The 17,474-nt window shown below is 44.7% G+C and overlaps 1 protein-coding gene across 11 annotated transcripts in view; it reads left to right on the forward strand.

Annotated features, from left to right (window-relative positions):
• LOC127597565 (neuronal cell adhesion molecule-like) overlaps positions 1-17,474 on the forward strand; it is a 70,387-nt gene that overhangs the window by 20,758 nt on the left and 32,155 nt on the right. For 3 of the 11 annotated variants that reach the window (XM_052060671.1, XM_052060676.1, XM_052060678.1), the window contains exons 1-2: positions 7,159-7,328; positions 8,748-8,846. In XM_052060671.1, coding sequence (XP_051916631.1) covers positions 7,203-7,328; positions 8,748-8,846 — 225 coding nt within the window. In that variant the 5' untranslated portion in view covers positions 7,159-7,202. Of the gene's footprint in view, positions 1-7,148; positions 7,329-8,747; positions 8,847-17,474 lie in introns of those variants that run through there. The other 8 variants (XM_052060670.1, XM_052060672.1, XM_052060675.1 and 5 more) reach the window with 7 other exon arrangements.

Genomic DNA, 17,474 nt, shown 5'->3' on the forward strand with positions numbered 1-17,474 from the left:
TTTCACCTTTTGATGCACCCACAAAATCCTTTGGATCCGTTCCATGTCCTGCCTTCTTAACGGGGAGCGCCGCTTATAATGGAGCGCAGTCGCAGTTGGCGCATCGTTGTTGTCATCATTTATCGATTCTACAAGGGTGGCCCTTTGGCTTCCGTCTGTAAAGTTGCAGTAATGCAAAGGTTCACGTGCCACCTTTTATTTACTTGGGATTTCTATCATAGCCCATTTCAGCAGCAAAGTATTGGGGCCAAAGTTAACTGATCTAGAGGTGCAATCATTAATCGAGTATCAATTGAAATTGGAAAATATTATTTCATCCTTTTTGACAATTTTCTGACAAACCAGGAACTGAATCATCATTGATTTGCATTTTCTGCACTGTCAATTCGACAAAATGACATGTTTTGGTATAACATGGTGTTGATTAAATCGTTTTATTAAAAATGGAATTAACTGATTAATCAATAAAACTGATTTTGAAATGATGAAAATAATTGTTAGTTAACCCTAAAGTGTGAAGTTGCAGTTGTGGGAGATGCAGAGGTATTGCCGCGTTACTTTACATTTTGTTCAATTTCAATTTGTACTGCAACCTGTTTAGGCATCAAACTAGTCGGGCCAAAGTTAATCACAGATGACCTCTAAAAGGTAAGCGAGCAAAGATCTGAGTGATGCCGACGTTACCTTTTATTTACTTTTGACTTCTATTGCAGCCCGTTTAGGCTGCAAACTAGTCGGGCTCAAGTTGCTAACTTCTAAAAAGCAAGGTTAGCAAAGATGTGGGGTATGTACAGGTATTCACGCTCCTGTTTTGATTTGTAACGCAGCCCATTTAGGAGAGATGCCGCATTTTTCGGGCGGAAGTTAATTGTTTTGTAGCTGACTTCTAAAAGGTAAGCTCGTAAAGTTGTGTCTACTTTTAAGTAACGCACCCGTCGGGGTGAAGCTAATCATAGCTGGCTTCGTCATGGGAAGGTGATGACGTTTAAATAGCCTGTTGAGGCAGCAAGTTATCTGTCGCTAACTTTTAAAATGTAAATATTGTGAGATGCGTTTACATTGACGGAGCGTTTGAGGATTATGACCATATTTACCGTTCCTTGGCTATTTGGATACGTGATGCTAATCATGCACAATCGGATGCTGTAAGCAAAGGAGAGAGGGCTGCTCCTTGTGTAAAGTCGGCCCATTGTGCGTGAGTCAGGCTCTCATCGTGAAAAAGAAATACGATACCGCCGACACCACAGGTCTTTAATTTAAGGGATGGTCTGCTGCCTGTGTGGTAAATCTCTTGTACTTTTGTTTTTGTTTGGTTGGTCTCACACTTTCTCTTCCTCAATCCTTCTCGTCTTCCCTCCATCATCCACGCCGTTGTCGGCGAGCGTGTTAACACTCCAGCCCTGTCACTGAGCCTCACAGACACCATGGAAACCGCCTTTGCTACCATTGTTTACCGCCGCGTCTTTGTACGTGCTTGTATGTGGATGGGCGGGCTCGAGGGCCGTGTTTGGTTTGGGGGGGGGTGGAGGTCGAGCCGGTCCCCTCTTGCTGTAAATTCATGTAAATTCCCTGAAGATCGTGCGTGCCCACTTTGTTTTCATCTTTGTCTCTGAGGCGAATCTGATTTCTTCTGTGTAGATCTTTCGGAACTTGATTCCTTCGTCTAGTCTTTTATGATGGGCTAAAAAAAAAAACCTTGTGGGCGGCACGGTGGAAGACATCCGCCTCACAGTGCAGAAGTTGAGGGTTCGATTCCAGACTCCGGCCTTCCTGTGTGGAGTTTGCATGGTCTCCCTGTGCCTGCGTAGGTTTTCTCCGGGTGTTCCGGTTTCCTCCCACAACATCCTGGATTCAATGCTCTAAATTGCTTAGGCAAAGCAGTTTTATTTATACAGCGCATTTCATACACAAGCCAACTCAATGTGCTTCACAAAACCACCTAAAAGCATTTACTAACACAACGGCTAACAGCATTAAGAAAAAATGCAGAGAAATCTCAAGCAGTTTACCCCCCCCCCAAAAAAGGATCATTGATTGACACCAATTAAACACACTAAGAAGACATTTAAAGTAATGAAACAAAATCTGGTTTTTGAAATTACTAAAAGACTGTACTGTGAAACTGATTTAAAAATGTATGAAAGATCTTAATCAAAGGAAGTGTAACGAAAAGAAGCAACATTTTTTATGATGCATTTAAAAGCGTTTACACTCAGGGCTAAGTTCACTTCTGTTGGTAGCTTATCGAATTTGCATGCAGCATAACGGCTAAATGCCGCCTCACCATGTTTGCTTTGAACTCTGGGCTCCACTAACTGACCCTAGTCTGCAGACCTTTAGAGCCCTACTGGGTTTTTATTCAATCAGAATGTCTTTGATGTGTTCAGAACTTAGACCAAAAGTTTGTTCACAGATTTGAGTCAATGTTGGGTCGGTAGTCATACTTTTTCTTCGGCCTTGTTTTGGGTGGAGTGTCCTTGTGAATTATCAGTTATAGCGGAGAATGCTCAGCCTCCAGGCCCTGGTGTGAACTTTCCCTTGTTTGAAAACAACCATTGAAAAATTGTCCTTTTATTGAAGTCGGAACAAAGAGCGGTGGGAGGGCACTTGTCCCTCCCCTCCGTCCGCCCCCCCTCCCCCACCACTGTCTCAGTGTGAGTTTGACGGAGCAATGCGTCGGCAGGGATCGCCTCAGTGTCTGGCGGTCAACAGAGTCAGTGTGCAGAAATAATGTCCATTAGACGTGCTTGTCAACGCCGCTCTCTCAATGAGATATGGCCCTTTGACTCATTTCGCACTAATAATTCATACAGCGCGCCACGATCCATCATCTCCGGGGCTCACGAAGGCCTTCATTTTTGATACGTTTCTCTAATCGATGACCTGACGTTTTTTTGCTGAGACCGAAAACTGCCGATGCTTTTCATTTGGGCCAGCTTGCAGAATTGCGGCTTTTGGTGACCTCCCCCGATTAGGACGTGCCGATCTCGAAACTGTTGGGGAAGTTTAAAGTGCCAAAGCCATGTCTATAATCAGCGGGAGGGAGACAGGGGTGGGGGTGGGCGGGATGCTATTCACAAATTTACCTTCTGCTATTGACTGAACACCTTAAGATGCCACAAGAGGGCAGAAGAATCATCAGGGAAGTACTTAATCAGTGGCAAGGGTTGGGTTGAGGTGAAACATTTTGACGAAGAGGTGAGTTTAGCCTGGGTCGTTTGGGAGAGTCTGACATCGGTGTACTGTATATATTGCTTTTCTGAGCGGCACAAACATAAAACGGTGTCCTCGCATGATGTATTGTTGTTATATTAGCAGCACTTATAAACTGGAGACCCCTCCAGGATTAAAGTTGCCCTTTCCTGATATCGGCAGTTGGAAGCAGGCCTCAATCCATGTTATAGAGTTGAAACTGTTTCATGTGAGTCAAGATAATGTTATATTTTCCGCACTTTTGTCGCGAGGAGCTTGATTTAGGGTTGGGCCCTCGGTATAGTGACTCTTTCAAAGGGATGGCCTCCGCCATTGTTTGGACTGTGCAGCCATTGCAAACACACCTCAAAAGGCCTTTTTAGTGCATCTATTCTTTTAAAGTGGGCTGCGGTCACATAGGGCTGGAATAGCCAATAAATGAGTCCACCCTCTTTTTTTGTTTTTTTTTCTTGGAGATTGGATTGCACACTGACATCTGTTGGTTGGAGGTGAGCCCCCCCCCCCCCACACACACACACACATACACATTGTGTCACATTGTATGGGAAAGGAAGTCGTCAATCTAGCCAGAGGCCTTTTTAATTCTCCGCCCTCTTTTTGAACATCTCTAACATTTGCACTGACTGTCATCAGCTGCCGGTTTGATATTCTGCAGTCAATTTTCGGAATATTTTTGCATGCATCCGTTTTGTATGGCGCTTGTTCTTATTAGAATGTTTTTGCTTTGCTAAATGGCATTTTATAGGATGGTGTTGTAAAATGACTTTGAAATTGTATATTTTTGGCCTCAATCATGAAATAAATCACTGCCGCGGACGTTAATATTTATCAACCGGAATCCAACCGTTTACTACCACCAAGAAATATATTTGTCATGTGCGTTTTTCAACGGGTCTCCTCCAGCTTGTCTGCGAAAATCAGGTTTGTAAACCACTGTAATGATGAACAGATCCCCAAAGATGGTGGTGTTGTATAGCTTTGGACTTGAGATCAGCAAAGCTTTTGAGTTGAAGATACAGATAAGGCGGGTAATCCCGGTTGGTCACCTCGATTATGAGACACTCAAACCGAGTATGCATAAGTACGGTATAGAAAAAGTACGTGTCTTGGTAAGTGGTCAAAAGTGTGTATTGCGATCATGAGAAACAAAATGACACGGTCACTGGTGCGAATGATAAATGCTAATCTTGAGTCAATGTTGCTCATGGAGCATTTCTTGTAGCTTTATATCTGTAAAAAAATAATTTGCCTTTTCCATCAAAAGCCAAGAGAAGAAGAAGGCCGGAGATGAGAATCGAATGGCAAAAGCACTAACCACTGTTCCATTGTTCCACCCTTCGGAATATTCAATGTAACAGAAAAAAAATCCCACCCAGTAACTTCATGTGATACCAGGAAATGTTTAACCCCCCCATTGTAGAGAGACAAAAGGTTGTTTTTAATCCCACTGTGTGAGGGGAGGCTGGCTCAGGGGAGGGACGAGTGAGCGAGGAAGGGACTGGTGGGAGGCCGCTGGGAGTGTAATCGGCGTTGGGGTGGGGGGGGGGGGCGACGTTTGAGAGGGAATCCGCTCTCCTACCTCTCCTGTCACTCAGTTGCCTCGGTCGCACCGGGGACTACACGAGCCGCTGGATTATGTCGGTTGACCTCTCGTACACCGGCTGCTCTGGGGATTTATTAAATTGACTGGGATAAAGGTGATAAAGGTATTTATTTTGATTCATCTCAGGGCAAAGTTACAAGTTACCGGTGGCGGCGGTGATGATCACAAAGCTGCAATCACCGAGCCAGTCATTGGATTGGCCGCAGTTGGAATTGTGACAGGGTTAAGGTGGTGCATTTGCTGCCCTCTTTCAAAGGGAGGAATTTGGAAAATTTGCAGCGCAGTTTTGATCCTTTTTTTTTTTGTGCCTAGGTGAGCTTGATCGTTGTTCAGCTGCTCATCAACATCTTTTGTGTGGGGAATTTACAGCCTGTCACAGTTGTATTGGGACCATGTGCTCACATGTTTTGAGCTGCATTTGAGAATCAGCGAATGGGCAAATAAAGACAGAGTGGAGCCTCTGAGGTTTGATGCGGCCTCTCATATGTTTATTTTCCCATGAATGCAAATGTAAAAAGAAGTCGATCGTTGTGTAATGACAGTAAAATAATGCTGGAGTTGCAAGTGCCTATTTTGAATTGGAATACCAATGTCTAATTCTTTGGGATGTCTTTTTTCCAAAACGCACGCGCAGTCTCCACAAGGGTCAACGACGGCCGACGACAAGAGAAGTAATCCAAAACACATAAAAATATTCAACGTTATAAGGGTCAATCCAGAATTCGCGGACATCATGTTTAATGTGACTTTTTTTTTTCTCTTGTGCTTCACTCTTGATAACACGCTAACTAACATATAAAACTGGAAAGATAGAATAAATAAATCTCTGGGTATTATTTTTTTGGATGTCTTCTTCGTAAATGTTAAAACATTTCGTTGACCGCAGACATTTTTACACAGTAGGGATTTTTGCTCTAAATTTGCGTTTCATAAAATACATGCAATACTTGAACCTAAGGGCGGCCCGGTAGTCCAGTGGTTAGCACGTCGACTTCACAGTGCAGAGGTACCTGGTTCGATTCCAGCTCCGGCCTCCCTGTGTGGAGTTTGCATGTTCTCCCCGGGCCTGCGTGGGTTTTCTCCGGGTGCTCCGGTTTCCTCCCACATTCCAAAAACATGCGTGGCAGGCTGATTGAACACTCTAAATTGTCCCTAGGTGTGAGTGTAAGTGCGAATGGTTGTTTGTTTCTGTGTGCCCTGCGATTGGCTGGCAACCGATTCAGGGTGTCCCCCGCCTACTGATAGGCTCCAGCACCCCCCGCGACCCTAGCTCGGAAGGTGAATACTTGAACCTAACCAAACTAAAACCATTTTAGCCGACTATGTAGAGCAGGCATTGGGAACCGGAGTTCCACAGGCCACATGCACACACGCTGAGTGGACCCTTGGGTAACAACCCCGGCCTGCCCAATTAAAAAAAAACAATCCCGTGTGGCTCCCTCGGAACACTCCTCCAGCATCTAATTTGCCGATTCCTGATCTAAAGGCTGGTTTGGAGCCAGACCCAAGAAGGAGTCATGCCATATCACCTATAACAAAACCCAGCCTGTTTTTCCAAGTATGGTGTCTCATGTTTTTAACACAATGGTCTGCAAACAAAACATGGCTTTACTCTGCTCATTGGCTTCCCTCAAATTATTGGAGCAATAGATTTATTTTTGGCAACTTCCAATTCTTCGGACTCCATTTTGTGCCAAATTTTCCATGACAAAAACCATCAGCGCTACCTAAACTACAATATACCTTTTAAATAGCGCACTCTGCACCACCTTTACACGGCAGTTAGATGTCAGCTGTTGGATAAAGGAAGATCTTTGACATTTCTATTTCGTCATCAGGGCACATCTCAATCCCTGATTGTGAAGTCCCGGCGGGAGACGATTGCGTTCTGGCTGCAACGCTTGTCTCCCTCTCTGCTGGTAATTAGCCTTTGTCAGAAGGAAGCCGTATCGTCCGTAAGGTGCATTCTGCCTCTCATTTAGAGCCAGTCTAAAATTAAACCCTCAGCTCAACCGTGGAGCCTCCGCCTCTTTTCATACTCATGCACATCAAGAAAATAACACAGCCCAGAGAGGAAACCACACAGGCGCTCATTAGAGAAAGTCTGCGGCGAGTCCATTTAACCTGCGGCGGATGTCTTCATTTTCATCTTCGTTTTGGCTCTAAACACTTGCATGTGCGATTGACATGGGAAGTTTTGGCTGCGATGGATGCCCAGATCCTCACTAGGGTCGCTGGAACCTATCCCAGCTGTCTCCGGGCAGTAGGCGGGGCACACAGCCTGAACCGGTTGTCAGCCAATCGCAGGGCACACAGAGACGAACAACCATCCACGCTCGCACTCACACCTAGGGACAATTTGGAGTGTTCGATCCGCCTGCCATGCATGTTTTTGGAATGTGGGAGGAAACCGGAGCACCCGGAGAAAACCCACGCAGGCCCGGTGAGAACATGCAAACTCCACATAGGGAGGCCGGAGCTGGGATTGAACCCGGTCCCTCTGCACTGTGAGGTAGACGCGCTAACCACTGGATCACCGGCTGCCCTTATATATAGTTGTTGTTTTTTTTTTGTGGAGGGGGGTGCAAGATTTTCTTTTGGAATTTTTGGGTGGGGGTTTCATGTCATAGGAATTGATATAAATCCTATTTAGATGTTTCTTTTTTTTCAGTGGTGATGTCGCCTCTCATTTGGCTTTGCTCGATTATTATTATTATTTTTTTTAGCTATCGTTTGGGTGATAAACATTGAGGCCTTGGCGCAGGCCTGTGCTCTCTGAGTGCTCTTGTTAAGGATGCTAAATTGCCCATAATTTGTCTCTCTTAATGTCAGGCTGGCGCAAACTATCCATTAATCCCACGTTTAGCCAAGTGTCAAGCAGCATTGGCTTTCCCGACGACACTTTACATTATTTAAATTGGCAATTTTCTTGTTGTGTTGCTTACCCGTGGCTGTATATAATGAACCTTAACAGAGTGTGGTTAGAAAATGATATACTGCAAAACATTTTCTTTTCACATAAAGTTGTAAACAGAAGATTCAGTTCCCTGAAAGACATTAAAACACTTCATAATTTATCCAAGGGGAGCCGCAATGTCATTTTTAAGTATCTGCAGCCTCTTCTCATCGTGTACATAAAAATTATCAGTCAGAATTCTTTGTGGGGTTTTTTTTACGTTGAAGGTCTTTGCTTGGCCTCCCTTAAAGAGTTTTCCTGTCCGCTGATGATTTTCAGCGCTCCCGTCTCGAGATTGCCCTTACCAGGTGGCGATTGTCGGTGGCGTGCCATCGCGAAAGGTTATTTCTAGTCCCTCTTTAAATCGCCATGGCAACCAAGCCCAAGTGTCAGATGGTCACCAAGGTCACCGGTGACTTGCTTTTTTTTCTCGATAGCATCGGCTCAGTCTGATGTCGTGAGGCCATTTAGCGACGGTGTCTCATAGATTAGTGGGAAAAGGCAGCGTCTGACGTTGGTTCAAACTCAGACTGAAAGCATCAGCTCCAAGTAAATTGCAATGATTTCAATCACTTTATGGGTCGATTCCAATAATAGTGGAGTTAGAAGAAGGCTAGGAAGGCAAATAACAGCAAAACAAAATATCATAATAAGAACCCGAATTATCCGTTAAATGTGATCACAGCTCTGTGCTCCACTTAACTCATTCACTCCCAAAGACGTTTTTGAACGTCTTTTCAGACTTGGTCCAGAATTGGCTGGTACTGAATGAGTTAAGAGGCGAGCGGCAGAATTTTGAGCCAAATCGAGGTGCTTAAGGTACATTTCAGAATTCAAACGCTATGAAAAATGGATTGATAAATACGGAATCAATTGTAGACGGGAACGATCGACATGAGAAAAGCCTCGCCAACAAAACCAACCGAGAAATGCACACTGTGCTGAATTGTCTTTTTTTTTTCTTTCTGCAAACAGATTGAAGACAAACAAAAAGAACAAGCGGTCAGACATCCGAGGAGGAGGAGGAGGAGAAGAAGGAGGAGGAGAAAAAACGGGGATTCAAGTGACTTTCTGGTAAGTTGGAATTGTTTTGACTCTTGGAATTGTTTTGACTCTCTGGTCGACATCTACAGTTTCCAGGACTGAATGTTCCCTTCAGAACCGTTTCCCCTCCCCACAGCATGCGATTGCACAAATGCTAGTCTGTGTGCCATATCTGGTAAAGTTCTCCCCTCTGGGCGCCTGACAGCCCCCACCACGATGCTGCCGGAATGGCATTTTATTAAATATTAGCTCACTCTGCAGAGCTAATAGGCCAGCAAACAGTGGTGATGCCTTCTCTTTTGTTCTTGTTCTAAATGGAAAGGTCAGAGCTTACTTGACTGGCGTTTGTCCACTGGCGGTGCAGTTTTTGTGTTGTCGGAGCTCATTTGGAGGCGCGAGAGTCTCACGGCCCCTTTGATTGCTGTGGTTGTCACGGAAACGCACCCTCTTATCTTTGCCCACCCTGTGACAGTGGGCATGGATGCGAGGAAATTTGAAATAGCACTTGGAGTCTAAATTAGGCATTATGTGGACTCGCATTACTGATATGGTGCCAGTGATTAGCAATACTGATATGATTCCAGACAGAAAAGGGATGAGGATTTGTCCATACTGATGTCACATCAGATAAATACAGACAACGTGGTGGGCAAGATTGATATGATACCAGTTTTTGTTCATTCTGATACGATACCAGACAAAAAAAACGACAAATGATGGGTGATATTAGTTGATACCAGTTATCGGCGATACTGACATGATACCAGAAAGGTAAGATGTGTAACACTGAGGAAATACCAGCTATTGTCAAGACATGTATGATACCAGTGTTGCCATTGGTGATACTGATGCAATATCATATAGATCAGGAAGATTTATGGGTAATATTGAAATGATGCAAGTAGTTCTTAATACAGATGACAAGTAACAACTTGTGATTGGCCACACTGATTTGATACCAGTGATTTGACACCCGCATATTACTGTATTCCATTAGTTGTACAATACTGATATTCTACCAGATACCAGATAATGACAAGCGATAGACGATACCGGATTGTGTGATGTCTGATACTGTGACGATCCCACCGTTTGTTGATATTGCCATGACATGTCATTGATAAGGACGAGTGGCAGTCAATCAGCACGTTAACAATGATTATAAATACTGTTATTATATGAGGCACTTGGGGGCAAATGATTGACAATACTGATTTGAGGTCACGTCGCTGATGGTTTACTTGTACGTTCGCCTGAGTTGATAACAGGCAATGTGGGTTCGGTGCCCACTCAGCGAGGGTGTGAATGCGAGTACGGATCGTTACGCGTCTCTTTATGTGCCGTGCGACTGGCTGGATTCAATGATTGATACGAATGAGTGATGGGCGATTACCGATATGACACCGGTGACTGACAATACTCATACTGGTGTGAGGTAGTTAAGCTACAAATATGAAATACAGCTTTCAATTGTCTCTTTTGACAAGTGATCCTAAGCCAACTTCGGCCTCATCTCAAAGAACGTTTGGGATTCCCCACGGAACGGCAAACTAATGTCTCGTGAGTGCAGGTGGGGTGGTTTGCGATAACCGTCCACGACTCAGCCAACCGCAAAGGAAAGGATCGCACCTTGGCCTCGAGGTCGAGTCTCAGAGGCTGCATGCAGAGCTGATGGCAGATTTAAAAGCTTTTGACGGCAAAGAGCTCATCCGTCACCACCTTTGTACACACTCTCTCTCCTACCCCGTTTGAACGGTTCTACGCCTGTTCAAATATTTTCTCCAGTCATTCTCTCACTTTTGTGACTCTGCGGTGCTCAGGAAGGAACAGTTTCTACTCCTTTGATTGAACTATTGCGTATGATGACGCGGCGTAAAAAAGGTATAAATAGGTACCGAGTGCGAGTATGGTCGTCACCTTTGCTTGTTGTTGGGAAATGGGCGGCTCGATTATGGGTCTGCTTCAGGCCACCGTAGGCTGAGTACATGTTTTCCAATGGGCCGTGCTCTGAGTCAGGCGTGGCGCAGCTTTTGTGGCAGGGTGCATTCAGTTCTCAGGGTGTCCCATAGAAGCCTGCAGAGGTTTCTGTCAACGACCATTGTTTTTGTTTGTGGCGTCGTTGTTTATGTCCATCCATCCATCCATTTGACGACGAGGTAGACCGACAACTGAGGGACGGGATTCAATAAGACAGGAACAGGAGAGGGCTCATACAAAACGGTGAGGCCAAATCGGAAAAGGCTGGATTTAAACATGGAGAACACCATCTCATTGTCGGCAATGTGAAATCGTCGGTGAGCAGGTGGATCTTTCAGGGAGTCCCTCGGTACCTGCCAACATGTCTTTACGGTGTCTCTCTGATACGTGCTTGACATCCCTCAAATGTGTTGACACTCCCACCTGCTCTGTTGTGTTTTCAAAAGGCACTGTGTGGCGAGGCACCGGTGTGTCAGAGCGAAGGACGTGGGTAAACAAATAGTGGAACGGCTGAGGCGCAAAGCAGCCGAGTGACATAAACGAGGTTGACGCGGCCCCCTCGGCTCTCCTTGTCCTGCTCTGTTTTCGAACGTAGCTGGGAAAGTTCATGCTTCATGCACATCTCACTCACAGACGCGTCACCCGGAGAGTCAGAAACGATACTTTTCATTGTCCGAGGCTGCATTTTAAAAATAATTTCTTTAACCTCTTTTCAACTGCGCACCCTTCCTCCGGGGCTTCCTCGGCTCTCCTCTACCCAATCGCGGTCTCATTTTCTGGCCAAGACGAATAGATTCCCAATATCGCTCCTACAATAGCGCACACAAGGGAGTGTTTTTTTGCATGTTCTCCCTGTGCCTGCGTGGGTTTTCTCCGGGTACTCGTGTTTCCTCCCACATTCCAAAATCTTATGGATTTCTTCCAAACCATACCGTAAACTGGTCGCCAGTCCAACAGTCAGAGAGTTGATCCAATACCGGGGAGTCACTGAACCACGGTATGACTGATCTGTTTTCCTTGCATCAATTTAGTCGTAATCTTATCAAAAGTCGAGCGCACAGTGTCCAGGTTATCCCAACCATCATGTTTCACAACTTTTGGATAGCAAGTTAAGTACGTCATAGTGTTCAGTGATTTCGTAGATCCGCCTCACAGTCGAGAGGTCCCAAGTTCGAATCTTGATTCTTCCTGTGTAGAGTTTGCATTTTCTCCTCCGTGCCTGTGTGGGTTTTCTAAATTGACTGGCAAACCACCGCAGGGTGTACAGCCCGCCTCCGGGCAACGTCAGCAGGAATAGGCTACAGCTCACCCATCAATCAAATGAGGTGAGATCGGTGGAAGGACCGTACACTCCCCCACCCATGATTGTTTCACCCGAATAAATCATGAGCATCTCATATTTGGATCATGTTATAAATAATCCGCAGCACAAAAGAAAGTCCTCATTCGTGTCATCCATATCCAACACGCCACTCAGCTCAGTCAAGGAGACGCATTCTGTTCACACACTGGCGTGACGCATAACATTCACCATCGCAGACAAGAAAATGGACGGCCATTGAGTTCCCGAATACTTGCGGATGTGTGACCATGAAAACCATGTAGTCGTTTGTCATGTGATGCAGATATACAGGATAGGACTGAGGTGATTTCCAGGACTGATAGCTGTGATCACACTCATCTGTACTTGTCATATTCAAGCACTAGAAGGGGGCTGGTGTCCTTCCCCGGAGGAAGGTCTCACCTTGTTCCGGCTATGCTAAAGAGCTACAGACAGGAACAGGACAGCCTTTATTCACATCGATTTTGGCCGCATGTTTGCCTGCGATTGGCTACCGAGTGGTCCAGGGTGGATCCTGCCCCTGATCCAAAGTCAACGGAGGTGGCTCCAGTTCACTCATGACCCCAAGAAGGACAGCCGGCCCAAAAAAATAAAATAAAATGGCTGGATGGAAGACGATTGGGTTGTACTACTGCGCAGTGGTGCCATTACATTATGGAAAGTCTTTTCAAAACTTAAATGTCATTTCCTTGTTTATCGCAGTTGATTGTTTTTGCAATACTTGTGTGGCCTCTACTACTAGACAAACTCCTTGTGTGTTTGACATAGTTGGCCATTAAAGATGATTCTGATTCTGAAATTACCGCCGTAGTGGTTGTGACCGGTATAACAATTTTCTTTTTTTTTTCATTTGGGATCATGTTCGTTCAAGAATCTGCAGCGCATAAGAAAGCCCCTTCATTAGTGTCCTTCATGCTCATTAGCCAACTTATCAATCGGCTCGACCAGCGAGATGTTAACATACTTGCGCTATTCAGACTAAGCACAACAGCCTTTTTTTGGGGGGGGGTTCTTTCATCCTTACTCGCTGTAATTTCTCAAAACAAAAGCACTTCACACGAAATGAGGTCACCCAATTACATGCTTGCAAAAAAAAAAAACTGAAAAGGGTTGATATCTTTGCCCCTTGATGCAATATCACACATTTTTGCCAGCTTGACGAGTTCGGATTTTCTCTTTGCTGCTTTGTCATGTAAGGAGTGTACCGGTAGTTGCCCGAGTCTCGCTTATTTGTTCAGTTTTGCATCTGAAAACGCGACTTGTCAAATAAACTGTCTATCGTTCAGGCAAACGCAATCAAAGCTCATTCAGAATCGTCTGAAAGGGTGTTTGCCTCGGTGGCACTCGCCGCATTCAGAAATGTGTCTGCATGCGGTGAATCACATGGCCTCCTTTTTTTATTTTAAAGTTGAGTGACAGCTTGAAGAATGGCATCCATGTTTACATCAAAGAGTGATTATAGTGCTCGTTCGCCATATGCATGAGAAATAATTTGATTCCATTTGGAAACTCAAGCTTTGAAAAGGTGGTGCTCGGATTTCTTTACATTCATTAGTATTCTTCCCCTTGGATTGGAAAGAATGGAGGATACTCCAACGCAATAACAAGTATCCATGGATTTAGTTTGTATTCCAAGCACAGCCAAGATCTCTTTTTTGGAAGGGATGTAAAGCCAGCAACTTATTTTGTTAGAAACGCCGGACAAAGACTTTCGGACAACTGAGAAAACCACTTTTTACATTTTCAATAAGAAGTTTTTGGTTTAATGTGAACAGAAAAGATGGTTAGTTTTCCCGCCTGTTCCGTTGACTGTGTTGCATTCATAAAGGAATTAAATTGTCCGAGATAACACATGTGCAGCTTCAACAAAAAAAAAAAAAAAAGCAGTTCTGGCAATGCTAACCTAGCATTAGCACAGTACAAAAGCAGATATTAGGCATCGGGTGCGCATTCCCCCCAGTGGTGGATATTCCACCGTAGTTTCAGCAAAGCTCCTGCGTGAGGCTGCACAGGGAGGTCATGCCAGTTGGATGCTTTGAATCAGTGTGCCTGGTTATTGATTGACACCTTGTCAATCACACCTTCTGTCTGATGTTTGGCAGATCTTTTTTTTTTCTTCCGCATATTTGCAGGGTTTTTATTTTATTTTTTCTGTATTTGCATTCTTTGTAGATTGATTGATGTTGACGAATTGGAATGGAAGCGTCGTCCGAAATTAGCCGTGCGCCAATCGATAGGCCGGGGAAACGTACATGATCGGCATATATGGCTCAAGGTCTTTCAGCGCCCATTACAAAATCCTTGTGACCTTGATTTCGGAACCACATGTTTATTTTGTCATCCCCGTATTTCCCTTGGAGCCTGTTTTTAAAAAAAAAAATATCTTATTTATTTTTTGGTGGATACCGAAGGTGGTCGACACAAAGTCGAACAGTCGAACCAAACACATCGATGCATGAACCAATCATTTGGATTTGTTCAGTGTGACCTAATCCATTGCACCATTGTATACATGTTTCAGGAGGGGTTTTTTTTGCTTCCCAACTGTGCTTTGCGTCTTACATTTTCAGAAATGACACAATTTGATTTTTCTCACAGTTTTTGAAGGCGGCATTGTTTGCGTCCTGCGTGGCCAAGATTGGATGGGGCGCTCCTTTTGGAAGGCAGCCGAGGGGAAATGATTTGTATTCACCTGCGGCATCTCAATGGAGCTGGCTTGACGATTGGCGGGGGTGGAGAGTGGAGAGGGCGGGGGGTCAGAGTGAGAGGCTGGGGGGGCTGTGTGGGGCGGGGACGGGAATTGGGGGGGGGGGCGTTGACAATATAGTGCCTTCTTTGTGTATTAATGGATTGCGGTGACATTCACGCACATTGTTCTGTGGTGTGCCCATCAGTCAATAACTGCTACATGTTGGGGAAGAGGGAAAGGGGGCCGGGGAGCCGGGGTCGGGGGGGTGGGGAGGGCAGATGTCATTAAAGACTCTCCAGGTGATGGTTCCCGGTCACATGTCGAAACACCTCGTTCCTGCAAATGAGTCCTCCTTGTTCCACGTCCTTACTTTTCTCTCCTTTTACATAAGCGCCTTCTCATTGTCCCCGGCCGGATTATTCTGTCAGCCGCACAAAAAGAGACAAAGTGGAGCCGGGGACGGGCCGGTAATGAGCATCTCCTCTTGCAGCGTTACATGTAAAAGCAGCCACGGTGCGGGCAAAGCCTTTGGGAGACAATGGCGGTTTCTGAGAGGTCTCTTTTGATTGAGTTTCCTGGCTCGGGGGCCGATTGTGGGTTGAGGCAGGCTGGGGAGGGGTGCGAGGGCCCTCCTTTGCGCTGACCTTTCAGAAACACAGGTGGAGTGGAAGGAGGTCTATTGTGTGTGGGCGCTCTGAGAAGAGAACGCTCAAGAACACTCGACCTCGCTCCACCTGCCTGAGATTTTCTCACCGGCTTGTTTGATTTTCCCACCAGCCAAATGGAACGTCTTGTTTACAATATTTTTTATGGCTTCGACTGGAGGTGCAACGAGTCATCGATTAACGAATAGATTATGAAAAAGACTCATGTTATATTATGAAAATGATTAATCATTTTCATTTAATTTAAACTTTACTTGACTATGAAAAACAATCGTAGATACATTTCTGCCGATTTTCTGACAGCTGTTTTGTATTTTTATATTTTGTTTTGCCAATATGACGTTTTTAGCTAATATTTTGTGTTATGTTCTGATTGCGTTTTGCTTATATTTTTGTTCATATTCTGTTTGTTTATTTTTTCATTTATGGTTGTTTTTTGTCAATTATTTTGAGTGTTTTTCTTTTCTGTAATTGTTTTTATTAATTGTATTTTTCGATTAGTTGCAACTATTTTTGTTGTAATATTGTCAACTATTTTGTTTTTTTAATTTAATTCTGCCAAATCTTTGCACATTTTTTCCATTTTTTGATTGTTTTTGTTGTAATATTTTTTTAACATATTTTAACATATTTTCTTAACATTTATAAATATCTATTGTAATAATTTTAGTATATTATTGAATATTATTTTTTTCTTTATGCTAGTTTTTAACGTTTCAGTTCTTTTTTTTTCATTTATTTTTTGAAAAGGTTTTTTTCCAACCCACCTTTTCATACATTTCGCAATCATTTTTGTCATCTGTGTAATACTTTGGAAAATTTTGAGTCATGCTTTTAGCATTCTGATCTTGTTTTCCTTTTTACTTGTCCAGTACGCCTCACTCTTCCTGCTCGCGATTTTCTCAACCCCTCGTTTGCTTTCCCAACGCTTGAATTACACATTGGCTCTAACGGGCTATCTGAAAACGGATTGTTCCAGTTTGTTCACCATATCTGATGCTGTCGGCAGATTTTTGCCACACACAATGCGGCGGTGAGCTACGAATGACCCATCTCCGTCCGCTTCTACTTACATCAGCACTATTCAAATTGGCTTTGGAGTCGAGCGTTTGCTGGAAACACCCCTGTTGTGTCCCTAGAAGCACACCGTATTGCATTAATTGTTAACTCGGATTGGAGACGGGCGGACATGCCCCCACGCCCCACGGGAGCTCATTTGCAACAAAACCATGCGGGTTGACTGATAGTGTCTCTCGCCTTTTTATTGACTGGTTTTCTTCAGCCGCTAAGCTCAGAGTAAACTCAACATATTGGCGCCCCGTCTTGGGAGACCCTTTGCGCTTGTTCACTAAAGCCTTTCCGGTTTGAGACTCGGTAGCAAACTGAGACCTGTAATCACACCTCTTTTGTTGAGCGCAGAGGAGGTTCGAGGGTTTGCGTACAGTTTCTCATCACGGTTACCAAGGAGCTGACAAATGAGTCTGGGCCTCGTGACCCCCACCCTCCACTCCTCAGGTTTTGCCGTGACTTTATTAGCATCTTGACAAGCTGAGAGGATGTTGAGGACCACTGTTGGGACACGGTCAATAGTGAGGTAGACCAAAAACCACACCAGCCTTCCGGTGTGGAGTTTGCATGTTCTCCCCGAGCCTGCGCTGGTTTTCTCCGGGTACTCCGTTTCCGCCCACATTCCAAAAACATGCATTGCAAGCTGATTGAACACTCTTAATTGTCCTGAGGTGTGAGTGTGAGCATGGATGGTTGTTCGTCTCTGTGTGCCCTGCGATTGGCTGGCAACCGGTTCAGGGTGTCCCCCGCCTACTGCCCCAAAACAACTGGGATGGGCTCCAGCACGCCCTTGTAAGGATAAGCGGATTAGAAAATGGATGGACGGACATATTTACTTCGCTGAAGGGCAACAAATTTCATTCAAGGGGAGACTAAATGCAAGAGAAAATCAAAGGCCATCGCAAAGTTCAGTAACG

Source organism: Hippocampus zosterae, chromosome 3 (assembly GCF_025434085.1).
Source record: "Hippocampus zosterae strain Florida chromosome 3, ASM2543408v3, whole genome shotgun sequence".
Lineage (NCBI taxonomy): Eukaryota > Metazoa > Chordata > Actinopteri > Syngnathiformes > Syngnathidae > Hippocampus > Hippocampus zosterae.